At 42.8% G+C, this 23,670-nt stretch overlaps 2 protein-coding genes across 7 annotated transcripts in view; one reads left to right on the plus strand and one right to left on the minus strand.

Moving 5' to 3' along the window:
* sema5ba (sema domain, seven thrombospondin repeats (type 1 and type 1-like), transmembrane domain (TM) and short cytoplasmic domain, (semaphorin) 5Ba) overlaps nt 1–7,983 on the minus strand; it is a 278,351-nt gene extending 270,368 nt beyond the window's left edge. For 3 of the 6 annotated variants that reach the window (XM_033617575.2, XM_078174764.1, XM_033617574.2), the window contains exon 1: nt 7,772–7,979. The gene's annotated coding sequence lies outside the window, so the exon portion shown is untranslated. Of the gene's footprint in view, nt 1–7,771 lie in introns of all 6 variants that reach the window. The other 3 variants (XM_078174762.1, XM_078174761.1, XM_078174763.1) reach the window with 3 other exon arrangements.
* A 3,629-nt stretch (nt 7,984–11,612) lies between these two features.
* Nucleotides 11,613–23,670, plus strand: part of pdia5 (protein disulfide isomerase family A, member 5) — a 93,438-nt gene continuing 81,380 nt past the window's right edge. The window contains exon 1 of the mRNA XM_033617687.2: nt 11,613–11,751. Within this exon, the coding sequence (XP_033473578.1) occupies nt 11,686–11,751 (66 nt within the window). The 5' untranslated portion in view covers nt 11,613–11,685. The remainder of the gene's footprint in view (nt 11,752–23,670) is intronic.

Genomic DNA, 23,670 nt, shown 5'->3' on the forward strand with positions numbered 1-23,670 from the left:
CCTTTAAATGAACAACTGAGGAGAAATGCAGCAGGTCGGAGAATTATGTGCAACTAAACCAGGGCTGCAACAGGTTAGTATCTCCCTTATTGAGTAATCTGTCTTTTTCATTAATGTGACATCGATAAAATCTCTGAAAATTGTTCGTCACAAATTCTCAAAGCTTCAGACTGTTGTTCTTCTGTCTGACAGTCAAAGATTTTAAATTCATAATCATATAAAACAGAGAGAAGCAACATCTAAAGGTCCAGTGTGTCAGTGTGTCAGATTCAGGGGGATAAACTGTCAGATAAGGAATATAATACAAAAAGTATATTTGCTGTAGTGTAACATCAGCTGAAAGTAAGGATCATTGCGTTTTCATTACCTTGCAATGAGATGTTTACGTAATACATTTTATATCTACACAGGGAGCAGGTCCTCGTCTACAGAGATCACCATGTTGCACCGCCATGTTTCTACAGTAGCCCAGAACGGACAAACCAAACAATTCAGCTCCTGATTAAAACCTCCTGAACATTTGGATCTTAAGTTAAAGGAGGAAAAAGGTGAGCATACATTAGCAGGTGATAAACTAGTGGCCTGTCTCCGATATTACAAACAGCGTCTCAAAAACACTGATTTTTTACAGTGACACCACCTCATTTTGTGTTTTGGAGAGGAAGAGGCCTCAGTGGATAATTCTGCTGAGGGTAAAAAAACAAAACAGAAATAAGGTGTGTTGCCGCCTCCAGATAAGTAGAAAAATAGCCGCCCACAGACGCCATAACGGGAGATCTGATCAACATTTAGTTTTACTCACTGTTGGTTTTAGAGTCGACTGATTAGCAGGATGTGTGGAGAGCTGCAGGATGACGCTATAAACTGACTGTCATGTTAAAACTGAATAAAACGATCCCCAAACAAATAAACAGATCTTTACAAAAACAAAGTTTAAATCAACGGGTCATTAAACGACTTCACAAACAATAAAGTGAGATGAACCAAACACACAGCGGCTAAACACTGTAACCCCGCACACTCACCTCAGCACACCTGCCTCTGATTAAAGGATCCTGAGATGCCAGGTCAGGTGGTGCATTAGAGTGACTCAAAAATTATAGGAAAGTAGGACTTGCTGGAAATGGCTCTGACGAGGTGAGTGCACGTTAGCAGGAGCTGGGCGAGCAGCCAGTCTGCAGCGTGCCAAAAAGCATCAGAGAAACACTGGTTTTTCATGTGAAACTGTTTTATTCAGTGTTTTTACCAGTTTAAATCAGCTGATGTGTTTGTTTTGGAGACAAAGAGACATCTGTGGATAATTCAGCTCCTGCTAAAAACCTCCTGAACAATGAACACTGAGGAAATTGGAACTGGGAGAAGTTTGAGCCGGTTACAATCTGCAGTCATCACGGACAGAAATCCCCCTGAATCTGACACACTGGACCTTTGAGAGGTAGAAACAACTGTTTGACATAGCTGCATGATAAAGACCTTCAGTGATCGATTCATCAAATTCTAGAAATAAATTGAATATATTATAAATATTAAATGTGACATACTGAGTGGAACATTTTCCTCTGCAGCTTATTTTCCAGCTCCACAGACAGTTTGGCCTTTTCATCTCTGCCCTGTCTGTTTGTAAAGGTGCAGTATTGATAACAACACGGGGAAAAGGGAGGGCAAACAATGATGATAGCATTCCAGGGACAAATTGAGACTGTTGGGTCGCATCAAGCATTAATTAGCAAGGCTGCAGACAGAGTGCAGAGACGCTGCAGCCGTATCTGATTTCACAGACGACAAGGTTGTGTGTTGAGGCAGAGCGAGGCCGGGTTACGAACAGACAGACACTGCGAGCGAAGGCCACGCCAAATGCACTCTGCATTGGGAAACAATGAGATCCTGGGAGGCCGAGGGGACCCAGACAGACAACGTGGAATTATTCATTTCCACCCACCGGCTCAGACTGCACCACGCAGACCACCAGCCTCCCTCTGCCGACGGCTTGAGCTGTCTGCTTATCACAAGTGTACATTCTCCATCAAACCTACTCCGTCATGAACAAAAGACTCAGCTACAGATTCTCATCAGGGTGCAGTTGGACTGAGGCAAAGTGTATCTGTCAGGCTACAGTTGGTTGCTGACAGCAGAACTGGCCAAAGAACGCTCAAAAAAAATAAAAAAACAAGCCTCAGACTGAATTTGCATGTTTCTGCAGAAGAGCTGAGGAATGATTTCATTTCAAATAAAATGAGGTGAACTGAAGCGCAGGACCTCAATCAGGCCTCGGCCACTGTGTGAATGTAAAACGGCAACATTTGTGTCAGCACTGTGGGACGGCATAATCACAATCAGGTGAGAGGGCGGCAGAGCTTTGTGTTCTGGGTAGAAAGACCACAGTGAATATTGAGGACAGCGCTGCCACCACAAGTCACTGCGCCACAAACTGCATTTTACAATCTGTCATTATATTAACATAACAGAGAGCAACAGACACTCCAATGTGGCTGCAGCCCCCTGAACACATACAGCCACTTGCAGGAAGCATCTCTCAGTGTGTCTCTCCTCCAAACAGCTCCACAAAAACCCTGGTACGTTTTCTGCTCTCTCTGCATGCGGACAGCTTTGTTTTTCCTCAGTGTGCCCTGACCTAATTACCATGTGAATCCTGCTCAAGAAGGCCACTTTAAAAGTCTAAAATCTCTCCGCTTCACTCTCTCACACACACACCAGGCTCAGGGAGTGTAAAAAAATAAAAAAGAAGGGAGCAAAATCGAGATCAAGCGGAGCACGTCTCAGCTAGCCACTCACTGCCTCCTCGTAGCTGTTCTTAGAGCATCCTTCCTGCGTTTTTAAAGCGTGGAAATGCATCTTTGTCGTGGCCGCTCTCAAGTAGGATCCAAGAAAAGAGCATGGGGTGTTACAGTGCATAAATAAACCGAGGTCTGGTTCCTGTGAGCGGCGACAGATGTCCTGGAGTGCTTGTTTGACGTGCATGAAAAGCCGAACAGCTGAATGACAGACTAACAGCAGAAGTGACGAGCTGTAGGAGTTGTCACTTTCCTCCCTGGCTCTGGTCTGTGAAAAGCTGCACCTTGAAATGACAAAACAGTCTGTCAAGTCTGGGAGACAGATTAGTTTCTCTGAAATCTTATTTTCTAGTTTTGTGGACCCGAAGATGTGTGAAGAGGAGCTGTGTGAAGTGTTTTACCTCAGACCAGACTGCAGCAGTGTGAGGTAGTTACCACCGGCTCCAGTCTACACTAGTTACTAGTTGATTATCTTAACTAGCTTCCACATATCATATCGTCCTGTAACACAAGTACACAAGTACAAACCTGATATTGGACAACATCAACATTCTGTACAGATTACCCAGCAATCATCACTGCTGTCTGTATATGGCAGAAAATACCAAAAACTATTAATTTATTTGAATAGTTTTTATCATTTATGTAGAACAAACATTAGAGCTGAGCCGAACACTCGGATGAAACAAGTATCCAGCACGGATAATGTACTTTTAGGAGTGTAATCTGAGTAAAATGTGTCAATATTCACACAAAAATGATCTGAAGCTGAATCTTGAGCTTGTTCTGTAAATAACTTTCTAATAAATAATAAATACATCAACTTTTGATCCACCAAAATCAATTTCAGTCTTAAAATAACAACCTGTGGTTAAGTCACACCCATCTGTACTTTAAGTCCCACCCACTTCCTGATTAAACCCCACCTGACATTCAGCAAAGGTCCATGGGTTGGAATTGAACCTACAACTGCTGCAGCGAGGACTCTGCCTTTGTACACAGGACGCCTGCTCTCTCCGCTGAGCCACTGTGGCACCACCTTTAAGTGTTCAGTGTGAGCTCTCTCTACAACAGGCACGTTTCAGAGACGGTGATCTGAATCACTCATGAGGCCTCGTTGATGCTCAGCGTTTGATGCTGAGACAGATGGAGCCGCCTGTGCACTAATGTCAGACGTATTTGTGCACGTTTTCTGAAGCTTACGGACAGAGACCAAAGTGAGCCGAAGCAGCGGAGACCGTGGAGGCAGTGAAGTGTAGTTAAAGTGAGATACGATCACAGGAGATGACGAAGACATTTTAAAAATGGTGAAACAGAATCAGTGGGTCGTTTATTATAATATATAATAATATATATAATATATATACATTATTACCACCTCCTCCACTGTTGCCTCGTTTGTTGAGTGATGCTTTTGACTTCATCCTCTTGTGCCACCTACTGGCTGTATCTGTGACATCATAAAGGACACATGAAGGAGTCAGGGCAGCGGCGTTTACAGTGTTTGAAACGGACGAGTCTCTTTTCAGACGTAAAGGGAGAATTAATGAGCCATAAGGTCCCATTTTCTGTCTAATGCATTGTTAGAGGACCTCTTCTCTCTACAGCTCCACCCAACATCACGGCCCAGTGCCTGCACTGTTTATATTTACGCCCCTGACAGACTCATTTATGTCTGTTGTCTGGATCTGGACGATATCGAGGCAAATACTGATACTCGTCTTTCTATTTATGATACGTTGATGTTATTAATGTCAAACAGGCAGCTGAGCTGAGAGAGACGGCGACTGCAAGTGGTGGGGATAACGCTACAGGACTAGCAAATAAGAAAAATGGCTCTGCGACTGTTTGTGAGTACTGCCACACATAACTTTATCTTGACTTTTTTGAAAGTATTTTATCAGCCACGTGATTTTATCCAACACATCATCTCCGCTCAGCACGAGGACGTGTCAGTGTCCGCAGCAACAAGTGACATCGGTTCCTCCGATCCATTCATCAAACTGCGGACCATGAGAATCTAAACCCAGCGAGATTTGTCTTATTAGCCTGACTGCATATTAGAAACAATATGGGCTGGACAATAACCTGCATGCCACAGTGACTACAGTTAGGTATCATACACTCTGGTGAAGTGTTGCCCGAGCCTACCGTTATCTCCTCAGACACACACGTCAGCACTCCAACAGTGGTAGAGGTCACAGCATAATGAACATGGCATCGTTTTCTTTCTTTTTAGAGAGGTAATATCGGATGGAGGACAGGAGGCATCAGGTTCTCCAGACATTAAACTTTCATATCCGTTTGTCCCCTCTCGAATGATGCCGACAACTGAAAGGCAGTATTCCACATGCCTCACTTTAAATATGCATCATTAAAATTTTGATGAAGAAGCTGCCGCCTGGTCTACTCCACATATACCATATTAGTTAATGAAAATGAATTATTTATGTCGACATCAGATGCCACCGAGATACAGACCTCTAATCGAAATCACTTTCACATACTGTAACTACAAGGACAGAGAGGAGAGCCGGGGACAGAGGGGGAGGGAGAGTGAACATGGAGGTGGGTGAGGAGGAGTTGGAGCAGCATCAGTCCAGTTTTGTTTCAGGACCCCCCCCCCCCCCCCCCCCCCCCCCCTGCAGGACCTGTCAAGAGCCCTCATAAGTTCATCAAAGATGAAAACCTGTTTTCCATTTGAAAGGACTGACCCAGGATACAAAAACAGCTCTTCACATAACAAAAGCGTTAATCATCCATAGGACAAGCATGTGGGCCTCATAAAGCACGTAAGAATATATGAATATCAATCAAAAGACGGGTGATGAGATATGGGACTTTCACACGTGTTGATGAAGCAGGAAAATAAGAGTTGTGCCAGGCGCTGTTTTGGATTCCAGAGGACAGCGAGGATGAGGTTGTTCACATATGAAACAGGACTGAATAAAACAGCAGTGTGGTGTGCAGTCATTAGCCCACTGGAGGAAGAGCTCTGTAGCACAGTAATATGAATATTTGTTTAATTGGATCACTAATTATAGATGATTTCTGGGCAGAAATATATTTTTATTCTGAGCGTGTCCTGTTTTTAAAGAGAGGCAAAGTGTTTTATAAAAACCTGCAAAACAAACTTATTATGTTCCTGACACGTTTTCCAAAACTCAGAGCCGCCATGCTCGGCTGCGTCTGAGAGCCATTTGAGTGTTAATGAATAATCCGCTGTCTTTCATTGATGCCGTTGAAGACACTGAACCACTCAAGCTCAATAAAATGTTCCAGATGAAAAAGCTCTAAAAAAGCCTCTAAAAGCCCCAGAGGTGCTGGTGGTGGTGGTGGGAAATAGCTTTCAAGTGAATAAGTTGTTTTGATTCATTCAGTGGAGTGAATGTGATATTTTAAGTCCAGCAATGGGACTAAACGTCTCTGAGAGCGGCTCCTGCTAAACCGCCTGCAGATGAAAGCTTGTTCACAAGTGCTTGACATTTAATCACCTGAAGCAAGGAAAAAAACACACAGGGAATCAGCCATCAAAGCAGCATCACTATATGTTTGCATCTGTCCCTGCTCAGAGGAGAGATGCTCCTCTGCTCCTCCTGCTCCTCTGCTCCTCCTGCTCCTCTCACTGTGTGCTCACTTGTGGAGAGCACAGCAGATAGTCCAGCACATGATGCAGCAAACTTCACCTGGCAAGGTGTTGTCACAGCTGCACAGTGCTGCTCAACACTGCCCTCTGTCGCCCTGCAGCAGCTCAGCTCCCGCTCCAACAATGCATCCCAGAATAATCAACTTAAATACATGCAAGAGGGAAATGTCCCATTTTATAACGCTGCGTGTCTTTGTTCGACATCTCCGCTCTGCAGCTCTCTGCTGGACACTCATCCCTCTTTACAATTCAAATGCAGCAGATCTGGAGTGTGTGCATGTGTCGGGGAGGGACGGAGAGGCAGTTCATCCATGTGATGAATAATGAGACTTTCTCAGCTCAGTCTGGCTGTTTTCACGCAGAATTAGTCTCACGAACGTTTGCTGGGATTTGTGCACAATAAAGGAATGTAAAACACTGTGAATGTGCGCAAAGGCTGGAGCACACTCCGCGCGTAAAAGCCAATTTGCTAATTGGAATTGATAAGCAATGAGGTCATTATGGGCAGTCTGAAGACAGCCAGCGACACACAAGCAGAGAGGCTGCAAAGAACAACAGTGTGGTCAGTGTTAACGCACACATGCTGATCCTCAATCAGGTTACCGTGTCTGAATCTGGACTATTTGAGTTCAAATGCGAGTGAGACGCACGACACTGAGCAAACGGACTTTCCCTGGAGATGATCTGGAGGAAGTTTCCCTGCAGATTGATTTTAAAGTTTGCACATGTGTGTCTGGGGCCAGCAGGGCAGCACAAAGTAAGTTTGAGACGGTGCTAATGTGGCAGGCACAGGCAGCTCCTGCAGCCCCACAAATGCTCCTCTGATCCTGGGATGAAACGTGAGTGGAAAGTAAAACTGGCGTGGCATAAAGGAGCTGCTAACTGCTCTGAATAACACATGCTATCAGCGGACAAATCACCGCACCCTGCAACAGTCAAAGTCAGGAGAAGCGCAGAAAAGTCTTGTAGATAATAAGAAAAAATCGCCTCATTGTTCAAAGCAGCTGCTCTGATGGAACACACAGAGGGTCCAGAGAAAAACGGAGCCCACGGCGTGGATGTAACGCGTCCGAGCAGCCGATCCGTTATTGATAGAGCAGGGTTTTTTAATTTATCTGAGCAGGTTAGTGAAGCTGAAACACGCTATTGTGTTCATACTGTCTCCAGTAAAAACCCAGCAAGTCGAGCTGCATCCATTTTGCCTGCAAGGTGTGAATGTACAGCGGGATAGCAGCTGGAAACTGGCGCACAACACACCTAAAAAGTGCTTTTGTGCCAGTCATGTCAGGTTTTGTGCCAAAATAAGAGAAAGAAAAAGTGATTTTCTTTTTACCTTCGCTGATGTTTGTATTCCCAGAGTTGAAGATAAAGCCAGGCAGAGAAGAGGAGACAATCAGACTCGCACAGTGAGCAGTAGAGACAGAATAGAGACAGGTTCTAGTGCTGTGTCCTCAGCCGCTGTGTGCGTCTCTCTCCGAGCGACCTGCAGCCGACTACTGCGCTCTGCCTCTCCGAGAGCGTCGGACGATACCACCGGGCCGAGGGGGGACCGGGGAGGAGGTGGGGGGAGTGAAGAGGAAGAGGAGGAGGAGGAGGAGGAGGAGGAGGAGGAGGAGGAGGAGGAGGGTGGAAGATGGGGCCGATTTGCAAGCGCAATAGGGAGGAAGTGCGCATGGACACCCCCGGAGAGCTGGAGGAGTGTCGCAACAGCGCGTCCGTCCAGAGTGAAGGCAGGCTGGGTCTGAGAGTGGAGCACAGCCCGGAGGACCTGAGGGAGACAGAGAGGCTCACGGGAAAGGTTTGTCCCGCGTGTTGTTGTGTGGGACTCCACCGCACCTGCTGTGTGTCCGCGCGCACACGTTACCTGGCAATAAGACTCCACAGGGTGTCCAAAGGTTTTTGTCTGCTGTGTTTTGTTCAGTCAAACTAAAAAGGGAACACACACACACACACACACACACACACACTCTGGGTGTGTTCTATCCTGTCCTGCTCTATGGTGCCAGGTGTAGCTGAGAAAATGGTCTGAGCCAAACTCCATTCAGAAAAAATGAGTTTGTGGTGTTTTATTTCATCAGATCTCATGATCATAAATCTGATGTGTAAACTGGACTGAACTGAGTGATGAGGTTACATCAGGTCAGAGCTCCGTGATTTTATTGTAATGTGATGTATTGTGTTGTAGTAAGGACCCGGATGTAGGATTTAAACAGGTGTGTACATCAGCTATTACATCATGTCCGACATTACCACGAGGAAACATGAATGTAATGAATGTATGCAGATGAACATCATTTTGCTTCAGCTCAACCGCCCCCCCCCCCCCCCCCCCCCCCACACACACACACACTGTCTATTCTATTCTATTCTATTCTCTGAGCTGAATGATGTGTTTAGATTAAGTCATTCATTTTTACTTCATTTTCATGTTCACTGCTAATTATTTCCAGGAAGTTACAACATGTAACTGTAATATTTCACAATAAAATACATACTTATCACCTCACAGGCTTTTACTGTGATATTTAACTGAATACAGAATTATATCATGAAATCCATGCAGGTAAATACAGTCATTTTACAGACTGCTAATCCACAGTAATCCAATGTACATAATGTGAAGTTAAAGTTAAATTCAGTAATTTACAGGAACATGCTGTTATATCACAGTAATGTAGCAGGATTCAACTGTGAAGTTACAGTTAGATATAGTAATTTTACAGCTGTATGCAGGTATATGCAGGTATAACTAATGTGAGATGACAATATAGCTGTTGTTTACTGTAGAAAATGTCACGGTAAGATACTGTGACAGTGGTGCAGCTAGTATCCAGTAATTTACTGTAATTTACCAGTAATTTGCAGATATTTTACAGTGTAGGGAAATTAAACCTGCAAAATGAACTGAACAGAATGATATGGTTAAATTAAGTCATTTCATGTACACTGCAAATTATTTTCAGGAAATTACAACATGTAACTAATATTTATTGTGATATTTAACTGTACACAGAATTATATTGTGAGACTCGTGCAGGTAAAGATAATAATGTTACAGACTTGTACAGACGGAGTTTGACTGTGAGATTACAGTGAAATACAGTAACTCTACAGGTAAGGAGCACAGTAATCAACTGCAAATAAACTGTGAGGTTACAGGTAAATTCAGTAATTTACAGGAACATGCTGTTATATCACAGTAATGTAACGGGATTCAACTGTGAGGTTACAGTTAAAAAATAGACATTTTACAGAAGTACTGTGTGAAATCACAGTAATATGCAGGTAGGGTATAACTACTGTGAGATGACAATATACAGCTGTCATTTAGCAATCATTTACTGTGAAAGTGTCACGGTTGCCTACTGTGACAGTGGTGCAGCTAGTATCCAGTAATTTACTGTAATTTACCAGTAATTTGCAGATATTTTACAGTGTAGGGAAATTAAACCTGCAAAATGAACTTAAGTGAATGATATGGTTAAATTAAGTCATTCATGTCATTTTCATGTTCACTGCAAATTATTTCCAGGAAGTTACATGTAACTGTAATATTTCACAATAAAATACATATTTATCACCTCACAGGCTTTTACTGTGATATCTAACTGGATACAGAATTATATTGTGAAACTCGTGCAGGTAAATAAAATAATGTTACAGACTGCTAATCCACAGTTATATCTGGAGTTTAACTGTGGGATTACAGTGAAATACAGTGATTGTACGGAGCATACTGCTAAATCACAGTAATCAGCTGTAAATAAACTGTGAGGTTACAGGTAAATTCAGTAATTTACAGGAACATGCTGTTATATCACAGTAATGTAACGGGCTTTAACTGTGAGGTTACTGTTAGATATAGTAATTTATCACTACATCACAGTAACATGCAGGCATAACTACTGTGATCACAGTATACAGCTGTCATTGAACAATGATTGAGATTTAGAATATAAAATGATATGATAACATACTGTGAAAGTGGTGCAGCTAGAAGCCAGTAGTTACAGTGTGGGGAATTAAATCTGCAAACTGAATGATCAAGTTAACTGAAGTCAGTTTGCTATTGTAGTGACCTGAATGTAGGATTCAAACAGACATTTACTTTCTCAGGCTCCCTGTCTGATATTATGATCATAAAACAATCAACCAAACTTTATTTATTAAACATTATTTTGAATTAGCACAGACAACCCTTCACCATCTGCTCTACTCTATGCTAAGTATTAAGCTGAGAAACTGGTCTGAGCCGAACTCCATTCAGAAAATTAGTTTGTGCTGTTTTATTTCATTATGTGTCATTTTTATAGAGGGCAAGAAACCTGACGTGCAGATTGAACTGAACAACAGATCTTGAACTAAATGTTTTTCTATTCTATTCTATTCTGTCAGCATGATGTAGACTAGTATGATGTATAGTTTGCGACTGGGGGCAGAACTACACAGGCATGTTACTTCTTTCTGCTCCTTTTCAGACATGAAATGATGAAATGTTAATTTATATTTCTCATCATAAGTCTGTTCGTGATTTCTCGTTTTTCTTTGTTTTGTAGGTATTTTTCTACAATATATTCTATTTCATTTTATTATTATTATAATGTTCAAAATGAATAAATCAAAGTAAAATATAAATAAATAAACAGGTCGGTCATGAGGAGTTTATTGCTGCACTTTCCTGTCTTTATACCTCAGTTTGCTGCAGAACAACTGAGCCAAAGTCAGTTTAGTGAATATTTTCTGCTCTTTTCAAACATGAGTCTTTCACAGGTGAATTTATTTATTTATATTCACGGTACAATATGTTTTAAACCCTTTTGTTTGTATTTGTTCCTTCCTGCAGTCCATCTCTATACACTGACCTTGTGTTAGGGCCCACACAATGTGTGGAGACGTTTCTTCAGCTATAATCAAACCGGCTGCTGTGAAGGAGCGGAAGTGGGATTGATAAAGAGCTAATTAAGAGCCATTCAATCAGCAGTCAATTTGCTAATGAGCCTCCTGTGTAATTAATTGTTCTGCAGTATGGCTGCAGCGGGCTGATAAAACTACACCATGTAGTCTGCTTGTTCCGACACTGGTGTCTCTCCTCATGACACGAGAGGAGGACCTGGCTGCACGAGGCAGGTAAAACGCCTCCTGCTGAATAAACCCGGAAAGACTACATTTCCCATGAAGCCTTGCGCAGTGCCCAAGAATCCGTGGAAAACCGTTTGCGCCTGCGTATCCAGACGTGGCAACGGCATCATGGCCTCTTGGAAGCGCCACGGGAGTCGGATGAGAGAGGCGAAAATGTTCATGCTGGCGCTGCTGGTGAGTCAAACGAGCCTCGTGCGTGTGTCCCCGTGACACGCAGCCGGTTAGCGGTCACAGTGACCGGGGGGTGCGCGTGCACGGTACCGGACTGCGGGGAACTAAAGCGGACTCGGTCCTCACCGTGTCTCCTAGCCTGTCCGACCGTGCAGGAGGTAAAGTTGACAGCCTTGACTCAACTTGGAGCTGAGATGTAGCAGCGGGTGGAGCTGTGGGTGCTGTGTGGGGGGGGTCTGTGGGTCACTGTGGGTCACTGTGTCCGTGGGTTCGAGCCCACAGAGCTGCTCTGTGGTCGGCTGTGTGTCCGGGGTCCCTCCCCTGTGTGTCTGTGTGTGTGAGGGCTGAAGTAGCGTCCAGTCACAACTCAGGAGGTGATGAAGCTCCCTCACCGTCCTCCTCCTCAGCTCAGGGTGGTTCACACACTGTTCATCTGAAACTCATCTGCTTCAGTCTGTAAAGAGGAAGTGAAAGTTGAGAACTTTGTGACTTGTGTAAAAACAGTGTGTGTGTGTGTGTGTGTGTGTGTGTGTGTGTGTGTTTTATATGTGTGTAACAGCAGAGCTCTCCTCTCCCTGTCATGTGACTGTCACCTGAACAGGTTAGTCAGCATTACTATCTAACTATTCCTCACTCGATTCATCTGTCATCAAATGCAAATAGTTCAGAGCAGTGAGTCTCATTAGTGTCAAGAAGCCTTCAGTCAATAAGTGTCAGTCATGGACCTGTATATGATCAGAAGGTTTGACCTCAGGGAGCTCCACCACAACAGATTTAGGTTGTTTATGATTAAGAATCAGAATCAGAAATATTTTATTGATCCTTGGTGGGAAATTATGGTTCGTTACAGTCGCTTCAATGTAAAGAATAGAAAAATAAGTGACCCATCGGTGTGTTGCCACGGGTTTTAAGGGTCAAATTATGGCTGTTTTGTGGTGACTCGTAGGTGTGTTTGCATCAGGTTCTAGGCTCTAGTCTAAGGTGTTTTGTAGCAGCCTGTCAGTGTGTTTCCATCAGCTTTAAGTTTCCAGTCATGCGTGTTTTGTAGCAGCCTGTCGGTGTGTTTCCATCTGCTTTTAGGCCCCAGTCTTGGGTGTTTTGTAGCAGCCTGTCAGTGTGTTTCCATCTGCTTTTAGGCCCCAGTCACAGGGTTTTTGTAACAACCTGTCGATGTGTTTCCGTCTGCTTTTAGGCCCCAGTCTTGGGTGTTTTGTAGCAACCCGTCGGTGTGTTTTCATCTGCTTTTAGGCCCCAGTCTTGGGTGTTTTGTAGCAACCCGTCGGTGTGTTTTCATCTGCTTTTAGGCCCCAGTCTTGGGTGTTTGTAGCAACCTGTCGGTGTGTTTTCATCTGCTTTTAGGCCCCAGTCTTGGGTGTTTTGTAGCAGCCTGTCGGTGTGTTTCCATCTGCTTTTAGGCCCCAGTCTTGGGTGTTTTGTAGCAATCTGTCGATGTGTTTCTATCTGTGTTTAAGCTCCAGTCTTGGGTGTTCTGTAGCAACCCCTCAGTGTGTTTTCATCTGCTTTTAGGCCCCAGACTTGGGTGTTTTGTAGCAACCTGTCGATGTGTTTTCATCTGCGTTTAGGCCCCAGTCTTGGGTGTTTTGTAGCAACCTGTTGATGTGTTTCCGTCTGCTTTTAGGCCCCAGTCTTGGGTGTTTTGTAGCAACCTCTCGATATGTTTCCGTCTGCTTTTAGGCCCCAGTCTTGGGTGTTTTGTAGCAACCTGTCGATGTGTTTCCATTTGCGTTTAGGCCCCAGTCTTGGGTGTTTTGTAGCAACCTCTTGATGTGTTTCCATCTGCTTTTAGGCCCCAGTCTTGGGTGTTTTGTAGCAACCTGTTGATGTGTTTCCGTCTGCTTTTAGGCCCCAGTCTTGGGTGTTTTGTAGCAACCTGTCGATGTATTTTCATCTGCGTTTAGGCCCCAGTCTTGGGTGTTTTGTAGCAACCTCTCGATGTGTTTCCGTCTGCTTTTAGGCCCCAGTCTTGGGTGTTTTGTAGCAACCTGTCGATGTGTTTCCATTTGCGTTTAGGCCCCAGTCTTGGGGGTTTTGTAGTGACCTGTCGGTGTGTTTCCATCGGCATTTCAGGCTCAAATTCTGAACATTTTGTAGGGACGTCTAAGTGTGTTTCCATCTGTTTTTTAGGCTCCAATCACCCATGTTTTGTAGCAACCTGTTGGTGTGTTTCTGTCAGCTTTCTAGGCTCTCATTGGAGGTGTTTTGTAGCGACTCGTCTGTGTAATTCCAGTGTTGTTGAAACAAGCGTCAGCATATCCGCCACATAATAACCTGCACATTGGGGCGTCGGTGGCTTAGTGGTAGAGCAGACGCCCCATGTACAAGGCTGTTGCCGCAGCGGCCCGGGTTCAACTCCAGCCTGTGGCCCTTTGCTGCATGTCACTCCTCTCTCTCTCCCCCTTTCACACTTGTCTGCCCTATCAAATAAAGGCTAAAAAATGCCCCAAAAAATATCTTAAAATAATTAAATAAATAACCTGCACAGACATCTGTGTTTTGCAGAAATGTCAATACCAACATTTTTCCTCTTGATCGGATCGGTGTAAAGGAGCTCACAAACTCTTAGTAAAGACATGATGAATGAGCTGCAGACGGATGAGTATCATGTTTGGTTTGACTGTCAGAATGAAGCTTAATGACTTACACAGAAAGGTGTTTGTCAGTTTTATATAAACCTTATATCTATGTTTAAATTAATTTTGTTATCACAGTCAGATGAGACAAACATCGTTTGTAAACTAGGAGCTTTTTTGAAGAATGTCCTTCTTTTGTTTAAGTTACATTTGTTGTACTTTGGCCACGCTGTGTGTCGTCGTTCTGGTATTAGTGTGTGTAATGCTGCAGACCAGTGGTCTCATTTATTAACATTATGTGCGCACAAAATGACGTCACAAAAGTTATGATCTATAAAAACAGACTTGATGGGAGAAACTTTGACCCATGCTTACCAACATTTTGGAGACAGGAAATTGGCGACACAGATTGTGAGGTGAAGCCTGATTGTAGAGACTGTCAAATAATTTTTGGGGCATGCCATTCATGGCTTTTGTCCATTCATACATTTTTAGTACAGATCCTACACACTGTTTGGTAAATGAGACCCCAGGTGACATGGTCTGAAGGTCACATAAATGAAATGAAAGAATAATAAGAGGTTATAATGAGAGTATTAGGTGAAACTGCGCCTTCTTAGGGCAACAAGAACGTTTGTCTTGGGTGTGTCGACAGTAGACAAACAAGAAAGGTTGGCAGAGCAGACGCTTGTACACACCAGTGTGACAGGGCTGGACAGATCCAAGAAGCTCCACAGACTGAGATGAATGCACACATTGTCTTTTTATTTAGGACATCTGTACACAGAAAGAAGGTGCTCAAAGTGCAAATAATAAAAAGTGAGTAAAAACAGCAGCAAAGGTTTCAGTCCTTCACCATCATCAGTGACATGAGAGCTTCACAAAGCTGATACAGACTCAGACAGGCTCATACCAGGTGTGATCAATCAGTCAGCACGTGACACTGATTACATGAGATCAGCTCTGAGGAGCAGAAGCATGAACACCAAATCACAAAGACCTGTCCAAAGGGCTGTGCAGGTGGTGATAAGAGGATAAAACAGAATCATATAAATGTAAATTAATTAAATGAAATAGAAATAAAAATGTGTATCATGCTCCAATGTTAAACACTGAAGATATTAAGAATAAAATATAAATCTTTACTGTGCTGTAAAAATATACAGATAAGTGCACTGTGCTACTTTACACTGTATAAACTAGTGTTATATTCAGAAATATAAAATATGTGTTATGCTATAATGGTCACTACAGTACGCACATCAATAGATAAGAACAAGATATATGATTAACAATCAATATTTACAGTTATGTACATAGAATAAAGTCGTATAATAAAAGAGCAGAATTCTGCAGTCGAATTCAGCTGAGTATCTGATGTCAGAGGAAGTGAAACCTGTGATCAGAACAGTCACTCTTACGTCTTCAATTTAATAATGAAAAGAAACTTTCCCCCCCAGAGATGCACCATATATGGGATGAGAGTTGGAGTCAGTGTAGGAACATCTGACTGAGTCAAACACACTGTGTACACTAATGTAGTTATTCTTGGAGCCTTTAAGCGTATCAGAACAGGAATTAGCCGTGGTGTATTAGTGTGGGACATAAACACAGGCAGACAAGATGAAATTAAAATTTAAAAAAAGGATTGCAGAAATTGAGAGACATAAATATAGGTTTAACGTTTCTGTAAAAATGTGAAAAATACTGTAAAATATATGCACAGTAAATCTAAAGACATCCAGTCAGTTGCTGATTTATGACATACCTGAGTATAAAAGCAGACGTCTTCCTGCACAACTTCCTGTTGCACTGCAGCCTTCGCAAACAAGGGAGCAGTCTGGGTGTGTGTGTGTGAGTGTGTGTGTATGTGTGTGTATGGTGCACGCTGTATAAATTTGGACAGTGACCATCTGAAATATGTGAGGTTAAAGTGCTGAGTGTGTAAGTCACACAACAGATCCACAGTGTAGGAACTCTTTTATACATAGTGCCATAACTCAAGTCCTCAGACAGGAAAACATGAGCTTAAGGAAACTCATCGTATTTAATATTTGGTTGTTAATTCTTCACAGTGATACACAGCCATGGAAATGAGTTGAGTGTGTTCATTTATCATTGTGTAGACCTAAACAAATTATGCACCAAATAAAAAAAAAAAAAGTTAAGATACTTCATGAACTAGAATGTGCTTCAACCGTTGACGGCCTGGCGCCTTTTCCTCTTAATTTAGGCCCTGTTTAGACGACAACAGTTTCTCTAAAAACGGAAAAGTCTGTCCTATGCATTTTATAAAACGTCTGCGTTTATATGACGACGTATTGAAACAATCTCCGTTCACACAGAGCCTGACCTCCGCGGTCCTCTCCGCTCCTCTCACCCACACTTGAGCATTCGTCCAGGGAGGACCGTAGAGGTCAGGCCAGGCGGGCCGACACTGTGTATCACAGAACGGGTGCTCAAGTGTGGGTGAGAGGAGCGGAGAGGACCGCGACGAGGTGGAGTTCCCACAGTAGATCTACACTTTGCTGGAGAAGCGTTGATAAAATCAACAGGGTGAGCAGCATAAACAGAGCTCGCCATTGTTGTTGTGATGGTCGACTTTCTCGCGCATGCCTAGTGACTGGAACCGTAATGAGCATACAACGGAGACGGTGCTGTTTCAAAAAAATTGCACTCTGGAACCCATTTTCAAAACGTTGTGTTTTCAGGCACCCAAAACGCTGCTGTCATGTAAACGATCAGCCAAAACGCAACGTAAGTTTACCGTTTTCAGTTGAAATCGTTGTCATATAAACAGGACCTCAGTCAAACCTCAGGAGCGGTGGCTCGTCTTAAATCTTTCTCGCTAGATTCGCTGTGATTCCAAATCCCAAAGGGTAACAGTCCCTGAGGAGAAATGAGAATTTGATTATGTGGACAGCTTCGTTTGCTTTCACCTACAACTCTGCAAACTTACGCCGGATTTCCACTGGATGTGTGTCCGTTGCAGAACGGCAGCACTGGTTATCCGCTGCGTGCTCCGCCGTCCGTCAATACCCACCGGCTGCGTTTGCTGTGCGGTGCGGTGCAGATCCGCCGGAAGACATCTCGGTTCACTGCCATGATTAATATCTCCTCATCCATGGTGTTCACGGGGTGAAATGACGTCTGAAAACCTCTGACCTGTTGACTTCAGGCCTGCCTCCGCCCATTATGTAGTTTTTAAGGTGTAGTGCAGGGAAATATGATCCGCCGTGAACACTATGTACTTTATTTTGAAAATTAACCGCATGTTTTATTGTGTTTCTGTGCACGACTTCCTGCCCCGCACGATCTGCTCTGTGCTGAATTGCTGCGTTGTGCTCCGGCGTCCGGCAAAAATAGAAGTCCTGCATATCTGTTGCGGAGGGCTCCAGAGTGCCGCAGCTGAGACGGAGCCGGAACGCAGCACAGCCGCAGCCGGTGGAAACAAACACATTGACTAGAATGGAATCCTATCGGCTCCGCTGCCGTGCCGGAGCGCAGACGCAACCAACACGCATCTGGTGGAAATTGGCCTTTAAAGTTCCAAATAGTCATGAACAGCCCTCTGCAACATATTAACGAATGCTCATTTAGACTTCATCAGCTGTGTTACCTTATTTATAAGCTTCAAATATGTTTTGTGACTCCAGAAGAATTTTTTTATTATTACTTTTGGTCAAAATGTCTCCTCTGATGGTGAAGGTTGCTGGCCCCCACGTATTGGTAAAAACAAACACACATATGAGTGTAAGAGGTAAACTGTAGAAGACAAAGAGCAGTATCATGAGCAAACAGTATAAATCTTCATTTTTACTTCCTCCACAGATTAAACTATTCATCACTTAGCCTGTGGTGGTTAAACTCTGTATTTTTAGTCCAGAATAATCAATATGTGTGACCTGACCTGTGACACTGTGTTCACAGATTTACAGAATAAACACGGTCAGCCGCCACAGGGGGCGTGGCCTGATTGATTTCTCCCCATGTAACAGATTTAACTTGCTCAAAGCTGTTTATCTGAAAGATTTGGTTTTGTTGTGGGAAATTTTATTCATTTTTCTGACTCACGCTGACTGATAGACTGATATATGTCTTTTTATGTCTTATAGTCAGTAGGTGTGCTGGTGTCCAGGGCTACAGATTATTTTCATTATTAATGACTGTTTTGATTATTTATCTTTAATAAGTTACTGGTTTATGTTTAGTTTCCTAAATGTCAGACAATAGCAAAAGAAATGCTCGTCACAGTTTCCCCAGCCAGAGGGGATGTCTTCAAACTTTGTCCGACCGACAGTTCAAAACCACAGATTATCAATTTATTGATAATATAGAGCAGGAGAAGCAGCAGGTCTTGGACCAGTGAAGGTTCGTACAGCTTGAAATACCACGTTCATATGCACAGTAGTTGGAATTTTAAAATTTGAGCCTTGTACGTATGTGACCTATGGCTAAGCCCCGCCCCCCTCCACTCACTCAGACAAACTGTCAACATTCAGTGAGCGGCGCTATGGCAGGTGTCACAGTACACGGCATTTCACAGGAGGCAGTTGATGATTTTTGGAGACATAACGATCAGATGTCATTGAGAAGTAACCAAAAGGGCCTAAACTACGCATTGGAGGGATATATTCATCATTTTATTGTTGAGAAGGTCGATGAAAAGCTTAAATTACAAGCCAAAATTTACAGGTCACAGTGTACGCTTGTGAACCGCATCTGGTTGCCGTCACCATCAAAGACAACAAGTTAAAGTGCCACTGAAGTTAAGGTTTTTGGCTCAGAATATGAGAAAAGGATAACGGCCTTTTTACCATCTTTACCAAGAGTGTCTCTCCGTTAGTTTGGTGCTACAGTATTTACACTGAATCATTCAGCATAACGTTTGCCAACCTTTGTTATCTCTGCCATTACAGATAAGTTAATGAAGCTAAGCTCCAGAAGTTAACGTTAGCTTAACTAGAGCCCTTTGGACAACAGCTAACAATGATGTACGATCACCAAAGTACAAAACTAGAACAAAATAGGCTAATGAACTCCCAGCAAACAAGGTGACATGATGAACAACGCAGCTAGGAGCTAACGTTAGGCTAACTTTAGCTAACGTTAGCTAGAGATGTTAAAGATAACTTTATATTTCTTTCCAGCAAAGTGACAATATGTTGCCTCAAACACAATGTTGACTTACCTTAGAACAGATGTAGACATCATTGTTAATCTTATTCACGTTGAGTTGATGTTGTGGTCTAACGTTACCACACAACTTTATCCAAAGGAGACACTTTTCTCGGTTGAGATGTGGTTTAAAGTGTAAAAAATACACGTGGTCGCCCAGCCTCTCAGGATACCTTGTGTCAGAGTTGCATGTACCCCATGCACACCGTTTGACCATTTTTAAACTTCAAATCTCAGAAAAAGCTCATAAAACTGAACAAAACTGACTTTCTGTAATGCATTTCAATGGACGTCCAGGCAGAGAATGTCCCAGTGTATGGGAATGGCTATACGCACTGTGATTGGCTCATCGCGTTTGAGGGCGGGACTTAGCCATAGGTAAATTCTCAGCTGATCATGCACCAGAGCGACAAAAAGGACAAAGAAAGACACTACAGCAATATTACAAATCATATATCTTAAAGAAGCAGCACATTAAAGATGTCCTCACTTTTAAACGTTCATATATTGAATAAATGTTTTTCTTCAGAGATTTAACCTGTGCAGAATGACCCTGACTGTGGATGTTAAATTTGAGAGTCATCTCAGATCACACTTTAACACGCTGATGATTTTCTCCTGTTTGAATCATCATAAAAAAGAAAATGTTGCATTGCTCCATGTTGGATTTCTTTCGGTTGGATCCACCCGGACATTAAAAGACAAATACACAAAATGGTGCGGCTGAATTTTTTGAGGGTGCAGGTAAAAACATTTTGGTGGATGTAACTTTAAAAGTGCATTAGTAGACGTACACAGATGAAAGTATTTACAGCCTTGGTTTGGTATTTTTGGTCTGTATGTGACTGAAACTATGAATAAGCTATTAAACTGTTGACAGAATCTTCTCAGCTCTACCAGTGATTAACGTAGCCTCGCTTAGCTTCACTAAACGGCAGTGTAATTAATTTAACAATATACTTTTTAAATGATCACTGGTGTGAGTGGTAACAAAGAAATGAGGCCAGATAAAATCTAACAGCAGATCTACTTGTGTGTGTTCATACATTCATACGCAGCCACAGTGGCAGAAAACTTGTTAGAGTTAACAAGTACAAAGTATTAAGTGCTGTTTTTACTTGTGAGCTGCTGAGCTCACAAAAATGCAGTAAATGAGCTGAACCAGGTCAGTGTGAGGGTTAGCATCAGACTGTGCACAGGAACACATCGTGCAAACGTCCTCAGGAAGTAAACAGCCAATCATTGGATGTCCATGAGCCTGTGTGAGTGTCAGTAAACAGGATGAAGTGCCCAAAACTGAGCTGCTGTAAACAACTGGCTCTCCTGATAATGATGATGATGATGATGATGATGTCACCAAAGAGTTTCAACTTTTAGCATTTAGAAATCATTTATTTGACAGAAGGAGTCAAAGTTAAGGAGACTCTGAGACTGACGAGACGTTGAGTGACATCTCTGAGTCTTTTTTATTTCTGCTGACACATTTCACTTTGGATGAGCTGTCTCGTTAGCACGTTAGCATGTTAGCAGGTCGAGTGTCTCCTCTGACTCCCATCGCTGAAAGCTGAAATGTGATCACTGCTAAAGCTGCTAATTGATTGCTCCTCTGCTCATCTGAGAGCTGTGTGTGTGTGTGTGTGTGTGTGTGTGTGTGTGATATCGGATGCTGCATAGCTTCCTGTACAATAGGCCAGCACACACACACACACACACACACACACACACACACACACACCTGACTGGCTCATTAGTCCCATGAAACTCGCGCTCGACAAACACTGGTGTGATTTTGCTGATTCAGGACGGCCTCCAGAACTGGGAGCCATTTTTCCAGCAGGTCTGTCAGAGCAGATGGAGGGTGTGTGCTCGTGGGCGGGGGCTGGGCACCTGCTGCTTAGTTAGCGCCACAGTTTTTAAAGCGAGGTGACGGGACACACCTTCATGGCAGAGGAGGACGGTGGATGTATGAAGCAGTCATGGATCACGTCCTGCACTGAGTCATGAAACCACAGGATGTGATGTCATGTGTGGTTGTGATGTGATGAAAGAATTTCAGGTAGATGATGAGAATGGATTTTTTTCAGAGGTCCCACCTGGTACGTGCCAGGTGACTCTGTGGACTTTGAACAAACCTAGGGTTTCATGTTTGGAGCTCAGTCGATCTGACACGGTCAGTTTTTATTAACTCTTTCCTTTAATGATTCTGATCAATATACTGACAGGTTGATGTGTAACATGATACTGACTTGTCACAGGTGTATCAGTGTTATTATAGACACCCAGTGTAATAGGCACTAGGGTTGCAACGGTCATTATACTGTGTACATTTGTTAACTACAATACTGAAAAAGAAATACAGCTGGATGCTGAAGTCATTTTCTAAGAGGAGACTTTTACACAAACTTTCATTAACAAAGTTTCAGTTATAGTAATAAAACATTTGCTCAGCCAACATTAACCTGTTTCTGATAGTAATAATTCTGTAATTCCGTGATTGCATTTTATTTTTTGAGACGAACATCTGTCAAGGTAAAATAATGAAGTGATGATATTAGGGCTGTAGTCAACCAAAGAAAATCTTGGTCGAATAAAGTCACACATAATCTTCAACTAATCGATTAGTCGTGGGGGAAAAATAATCTGCACGTTATTTTTACTTCTGCGGTGGTGTGTCTGTGTCACTCTGCAGTTACACCTCCAAAACACTAGTCGGCGGTGGAGGACTGTGTTAAGAGCTGTAAAGTTTAGTTCAAATCAAACTTTATTTATATAGTTGATTCAAAACACACATTAAACACACATTAAACACACATTAAACATGGTTTAATAGAGACAGTTTCAAACACAAGTACACAAACTGGCTTCAGTATAAATCGTAGAACTGACAGACAAACACTTGTCTTTATCTGGACACATTTTCCCCACCAATACAACATGCTAACGTTATTAGCACAAGCCTATGGCATTTTACATTGTATAAATTAGCCTAGCAGCTAGCGATCTTTTCCTCTTCTCATAAAACCAGGGACAACAGCAACATGTAACAAAGGTAACGGCACATAATTTGGCTCCATTACAACTCACAACATTCACTGACAAAACAACTGTCTTATACTAAACACGTTTTCCAAGCAAATACAACATGCTAACATTATTAGCACAAGTCTATGGCATTTTACATTGTATACATTAGCCTAGCGACGAGCGCAGATTTCCTCTGCTCATATGAAGCCAGGATAAATCACACACAAGACTTAAAATGCTATTTTAGTGGAGGCTTTACTGTCTTCACAATTTATTGTTTCTTATGTGTGAAATACAGTAAATACAAGCTTTGTTTCCACTGAGGGAAATGGTGTCAGCTTACAGAGACAGACAGGAGGTCTGCGCTGAGCGTGAGGGTGGGCGAGTTCAACTTTCTGTCAACAACGAGGGTGTTTTGAAAACACCCCCATTTTCACAGGTAACTTAGCCTGTACCCCGCCGCAGGAAATAATGGATTAATCCTGGAAAGCTGTTGATGTAGCACTTTTCTCCTTATGAAAGTAACACGGCGATTATTCGACTAATGAGAATTTGGTCGGACGAGAGCATAGCAACTAGGGGTATAAATCACCAGCTTCATCACGATACGATATTATGTTGATTTGTTTGGATGACGATACGATGTTTGCCGATATCAAAACACAAAGTCTGTAACGATACGATTTTGATTCGATTCGATTCAGGAGCCTGCGATCGATTTGACGCGATATCATATGCCCATCTAACACAATCATTTACATCAACTCACAAAAACAACTAGAATATGATTTGACCATTTTATTTCTGAACTCTGTTTGTTGTTTGAGCGGAGGCGCGCTTGCCCAGAAATGGTGACACAGATGACGATATGGATCGATGTTTTCATTTTGCATCAATATAATCGGATCGTTAATCAGTGAATCGATGTATCGATGTGGATCGATGTATCGTCACACACCTAATAGCGACCAAATAATCGACTAGTCGACCAGGAGACTACAGCCCTAACATTGATGACAGTGATGACAACCATGGGGCAGACTGGTGGGCGGAGCCATACAAGCATGGGGTGGTGATTGTAGTTTGTCTGATAATGTAAGATCCCGATGTTGGATGGCTCACATCCTTC

This window comes from Epinephelus lanceolatus, chromosome 14 (genome assembly GCF_041903045.1).
Source record: "Epinephelus lanceolatus isolate andai-2023 chromosome 14, ASM4190304v1, whole genome shotgun sequence".
Classification (NCBI taxonomy): Eukaryota; Metazoa; Chordata; class Actinopteri; order Perciformes; family Serranidae; genus Epinephelus; species Epinephelus lanceolatus.